General features: G+C 56.5%; 1 protein-coding gene across 1 annotated transcript; it reads right to left on the reverse strand.

The window, feature by feature from the left end:
* Positions 1 to 1658: 1658 nt before the first annotated feature.
* On the reverse strand, positions 1659 to 4835 carry NAGA (N-acetylgalactosaminidase, alpha-). Its single transcript, XM_010288589.1, has 7 exons — positions 4652 to 4835; positions 4327 to 4504; positions 3971 to 4065; positions 3145 to 3306; positions 2483 to 2680; positions 2123 to 2266; positions 1659 to 1841 (listed from the first exon to the last, which is right to left on the reverse strand). The coding sequence occupies exons 1-7, from the start codon at positions 4805 to 4807 to the stop codon at positions 1659 to 1661; spliced, it is 1116 nt and encodes a 371-aa protein (XP_010286891.1). The 5' UTR covers positions 4808 to 4835.
* Positions 4836 to 5069: the final 234 nt, after the last annotated feature.

The following is a 5069-nucleotide window of genomic DNA, read 5'->3' on the forward strand; positions in this document are numbered from 1 at the left end:
GATGTAACTACTGGAAAGCTGTTTCCTACCCTGTATCAGTCCAGTCTCTGACAGGAAACCAGTTCTATTTCTTAGCATAGTTCTTCCTGTTTTGAGGTAATGACCCTGTAATCCTACATTAACCAAGTAGCTACAGCTAGCAATGCTGAATAAACAAATGGAGAACCTGTGACCTGCTTCCCCTTTATTTCAATTAATTTGTCTCAATCACTCCCCAAGAACAAAGCCAGCTCCTGTACACAGAGATGAAGTGTGCTCATCCTTTCCTGCAAGCATCGTGTTCAGTATCTCGCCGCTGCGCTCAAGTTTCTGGAAGTAGAATCAGCCATTTGATCCTGGAGGAACCGGTGTGGGTGCCCAACTCTGCTTCATCATCTGAATAGAAAAGGGGAACTTTTCTTCCCTTTGGCTACTAAAATGTCCTATTTCCCTGGTCTGAGGCTTAATTTTGTCAGTCTCCCTGGGCTACAGTGTTCAGGGGCAATCTTCATGAACGCTGCACCCCTCTCCAGGACAGTGGGAGTGGGACACGTCTTGCCTAAAACTCCTCCGTAGGCTGTACGCTGTACGAAAGTGAATCAGTTGAGGGCTCTAGAGTCTGTCCTGCTGCTCACTTCTAGTTTATTAGTGCAGGCTTCTCCTCAGGATGGTGCTGTGGATGTAGCTGCCCTTGGGGGGAGAAGCCTTTCCCTGAGAAGCTCTGAGTGTTCAGCTGGCTGGAGGAGGGCCTGAGCCCCCTTTTAGCAGGAATTTCCTGCTAGAGCAAGAACAGGACACAGCTTGGAGGCACCTGTGACCCCCTCCCAACTCAAAAGATTATCTCAACTGATCAGCATCAGCATTTTTCTGACACCAGTCACACACAACACACTACGGCTCTGCAGTTTTTGGTGCTGTACCACAGGAAGGCTGCTGGGACTGGGCATAGCCAAAGGAGGTTTTTGCTCTACTCTGCTGTAAACTGATACCAGATGGGCTTTAATACAATGCCAGGTGCATGCTAGGCTGGAGTAGTGCTGGCCTCCAGGCCCCTGGCAGCAGGATCAGGCCTGCAAGCAACACCTCTCTGGACAGGACCATCACACCTCCAGGAGCTCTTGGTCCTGGGGAGGGTACATGGGAAGGGTGCAGCCCTATTGACAGCCGCTTATTCTAAGCCAAGTTGATTGTAGCAGAGGAAAGAAGGTGTCCGGGTCTCATGCTCGAGGCTAATGCCATCACACACGTGGCAGGGTGGAAGAGGGTGTCACCACCCCAGAAGATTCTAAAGGATCCAAGGCCTTTCTCCAGGCATAGTTCAAACAGCCCCTGCAGCGGTCAGTGGTACTCGGTTCAAAGCAGTAAAGTGCTCAGGTGTCAGAGTTGACAAATTCCAACAGTGGCTGGACTCTGCTTGTATGGCATCTTCCACAGGAGGATCTCAAAGGGCTTTGCAATCACCAAGGAATCACGCTTTGCACACCCTTAGGAGGTGGGTAACAGGAATTCCTGCTTTACGCAGGCTGAGTAGACATCATCAAGCTGGTACCAGAGGAATGACCTGACGATCACACCCCAGCGCTGCTGGGCATGCTGGCAAAAGACACTTGTGAAGAGCTGCATGTCCCAAGCTCTCGCAGCTCACCCCAGCACTGACCCACACCCTCACCACAGCCTCGTCACAGGAGGACTGGGGGAAAATCCCCACCGGTGGCTTGCTGTCTGACAACGTGCCAGGGCTGTGCTGGGAGCACCACGGGATAGAGATACCACATCACCACCCCCGAGGGGTCAATAACGACCGAGAAGATGTCTTCTGTCTTTAAGCCACTGATGATCTTCCCGCTGTACACGTCTTGTACCTGGAAAGAGAGAGATGATGGCTACTAGGACCTTCCACCTTGAGGCCCAAATACAGCCACTGACAGCCCCAGCCCAAGTTGGCCACGCGCATGGGGGAAGGGGGCACAGCAGCGGGCAGCAGGAGGGTGAACCAATGGGCAGCTGCCCCTTCATCCTGGCCGCAGGGAGTGGGAGTCCTTCCCTCCCCAAAACGCACAGGGTTTCAATGGGGGGAGCTGGAAAGAAGGAGATCCAGGTGCTGTGGGGCTGCCCCACCATGCAGCGCACCAGTGGAGCTCACCTCATACATGGTGTCCTCAGGGAAGTGGAGCTTGGCCAGGCTGGTGGTGTAGAGGAAGGGCATATCTGTCCTCCGGCTGAAGAAGACAAGGGCACTGGCAGCCTGGGACAGCGGGCGCAGGAACACCTCGATGTGGGATTTCTCCTGGGGGTGGGGACAGGTGGGTGAGGCAGAGCTGCCGGGACCAGCACTGGCCCATAACTTCTTGACCTCACCCTGCAGGTCTGCTATGCCAGTAGGCCCCCAGCTCCCACAGCTCTCCTGCTCACGTATCTCTGCATCGCTTCCCTTTCCCTCCTTATTGTGACACCTTTTGCTGCTCCTGCCTGCTCTCCCAAACGCATCCGCCTTCCCCCTAACCTTGACAATCCTCCGCCCCTGGATTCCCAGGGGGTCCTGGTTGATCTGGATCATCAGGCGGTTCTGCAGGATCTCCTTGGCGCTCGGGGAGATGGTGCGGAGGTCTGTGGACATGAGGAGCGGGGCTGCCATCACCGTCCACAAGGCCATTTGGGAGCGTGACTGCTCGTAGCTAAGGCCAAAGTTTCCAATGATGAGCTGGAGGGGAGAGGGGAAAAAGATGGGAGAGGCAGAAAAGGGTTAGAAACTGGTCTGCTTGCCTCACTGGGTGATGCTGCAGCTTGCTGTCAGGGGGAGCATGCATGGGAAACCTCACACACGCTTCTTGAGCAGCTGGGCCATCCCAACCCTGTGAGGTGCTAAGCCACCAGCACATGTTCAAACGCACTCAGTATGACCCTTTGCTTCACCACTACCCCCCCTCAGGCTGTGCAGGGAAGGACAAGGACACCTGGACAACAGGACAAGTATGCTCGAGTGGTGAAGGGTTTGTTGCAACCACAGGCTTTTCCCACAGCTTAGCCAAGGGCAACCGAGCTTTGCCTCTTTGCGGCAACAGGGCTCCTGCTCCTGGCGCTCTTCCTTTGCCCTGCACCTAGAAGGTGTTCCCCGGAGACCGCCCATCCCTGGCCAGGGTCAGTGCACCCACCACCCAGCCGCACCATGTCTGGGTCATTCCAATGGCCGGGGCCAGCCGCCGGCTGCAGCACATCCTGGTTTGCAGAGAACCAGTCCAGGATGGAAAGCACGCTGTCCCAGGAGTCCTGGATGTCGTCGTAATTACGCCACAGGTTGCAGACCTCTGCCAGGATGGTGTAGTTCACCTAGAGTGGAGCACAGGGTCAGGCAGGAGGGAGAAAGGATTGGGTCTGCAAGCTGGGGGAGAAGGGGCAGCCAGACTTGTTACGAGCTGCAGCATCCAGAATATGTTTGGTGTTTGCCAAGCACAGGGATATGGACAAGGGCAACATCATGTAATGAAGGAGGAGAGAGTCATACCCCAGTATGACTGGGCACATCCCAGTATGATAGGATGTCTGGCAAAACAACCACAGAGGTCATGGGGAAATATGATCAGCTGCAAGAATAAGGGCAGCTTGGGATTGACTCAGAAGGTGGAAGAGGAAATAAACAAACGCACTCAATTCTCAAGAAACATTACTAGGAAGAATACTCTATTTCAAGCACTTAAATCAAACAGGACCTGACTCAGAAGAACAGACTGTCAGGATCAACCCCACACTGGCTGAGTGGTGTGGACAAGGCATGCCCCTGGGCCTTCTTCCCCCAAACTCCCATCTCCTAGCCATGCTGGCAACCCCAAGTATCCCCAGATGTCTGGCAGACAGACCACGTCCCCTCTGCAGCCCCATCCTACCAGGGACGGAGCAGTAAGTGGGGTGTAGCACCCAGCTCCTGCAGCTCCAACAAGAGCTCCCCCAGGGCACAGGTGACACAGGAACAGCCACCAGACAGGACAACCCTCACCTTGGGGGGGAGCCCCCCCTGGTATGCCGGCCAGCTGCAGGAGTAGACGATGGGGCGGCCTGTGGCGTTCAAGGCCCTTGCCATTTCTGGGTAGCCTTAGGGAGAGAAGACAAATGGTGAAGGAGACAGCTGGCAGCAGCCTGCATCTCAGCCCGTCCAGCCAGGGGGACCCCAGACCAGCCTGGCCTCCTGCCTTACACTGGCTCCAGAGCACCCAAACCTCCTCCTCTTTGCCCAAGAGCTGCAACAGGAGATGCGAGGGAAGAACCAAAGCCGGCCATGCGTTTCTGCAGATGCCAAACCACTCTGACCAAAGCAATGAGGAGAGGAACACCAGCTGGCTGGGGAGCCTTTACCCTCCGCCTGCTCCTCTCCTGACGAGTAGCACCCATCCAGCTTCAGCATGTCCACACCCCACTCCGCAAAGGTCTGGGCGTCCTGCTCCACACGGTCCAGAGTGGTGCCTGGGTAGCCCCCGCAGGTGAGGGTGCCCAGGTCGCCGTAAATGCCCAGCTTCAGGCCCCGGGCATGGACCTGCGAGGAGAGGAGAGCTGCAAGGAGGGAACACAGGGGCTCTGAGGTGCCTCCCAGGGACCACCCTCCTCCATCCCCTCCCAGCCGCCCCGCGATGGAGGCATGGGGACACAGAGACGCCCCTCACCATCCCCAGCAGGCACTCACGTAGTCAGCCAGAGCCTTAATCCCCCTGGGAAACCTCTCAGGGTCAGGAACCAGCCGTCCTGCTGCGTCCCGCTGCTTGGCTGACCAGCAGTCGTCGATGTTGATGTACTCGTAGCCCAGCTCCCTCCAACCGTCCTCTGCCAGGCGGTCTGCCATCTCGAAGAAGAGTGTCTCACTGTGGGTCAGGGGGGATGGGGATGTGGCAGGCTGAGCCCCAGTGCCCTCCATGCCCCACCGGCTGCAGGCAGCCAGCAGGACTAAAAAGGGCTCTGGAGGGTCGGTCACTGCAGGGCTGGCCTGTGCCATACAGGAAGGTCCCCAAGGCTCCTATTTAAACCCCATTCATTGATCTCAGCGAGAGGAAGCATTTCCCCAACACTCCGCAAAGCCGGGCCACATCCTTCAGCGCCGGGGGCTC

Source organism: Phaethon lepturus, unplaced genomic scaffold, assembly GCF_000687285.1.
Source record: "Phaethon lepturus isolate BGI_N335 unplaced genomic scaffold, ASM68728v1 scaffold12846, whole genome shotgun sequence".
NCBI lineage: Eukaryota > Metazoa > Chordata > Aves > Phaethontiformes > Phaethontidae > Phaethon > Phaethon lepturus.

Bases quoted from the DNA above. Each gene is read 5' to 3' on its own strand.
- NAGA (XM_010288589.1), bottom strand. From the start codon at position 4,807: ATGGCAGACCGCCTGGCAGAGGACGGTTGGAGGGAGCTGGGCTACGAG. The intron at 4,505-4,651 runs GTGAGTGCCTGC...CTCTCCTCGCAG, and splicing joins TTAAGGCTCTGGCTGACTAC to GTCCATGCCCGGGGCCTGAA. The intron at 1,842-2,122 runs GTGAGCTCCACT...CTCTCTTTCCAG, and splicing joins CTGAGGACACCATGTATGAG to GTACAAGACGTGTACAGCGG.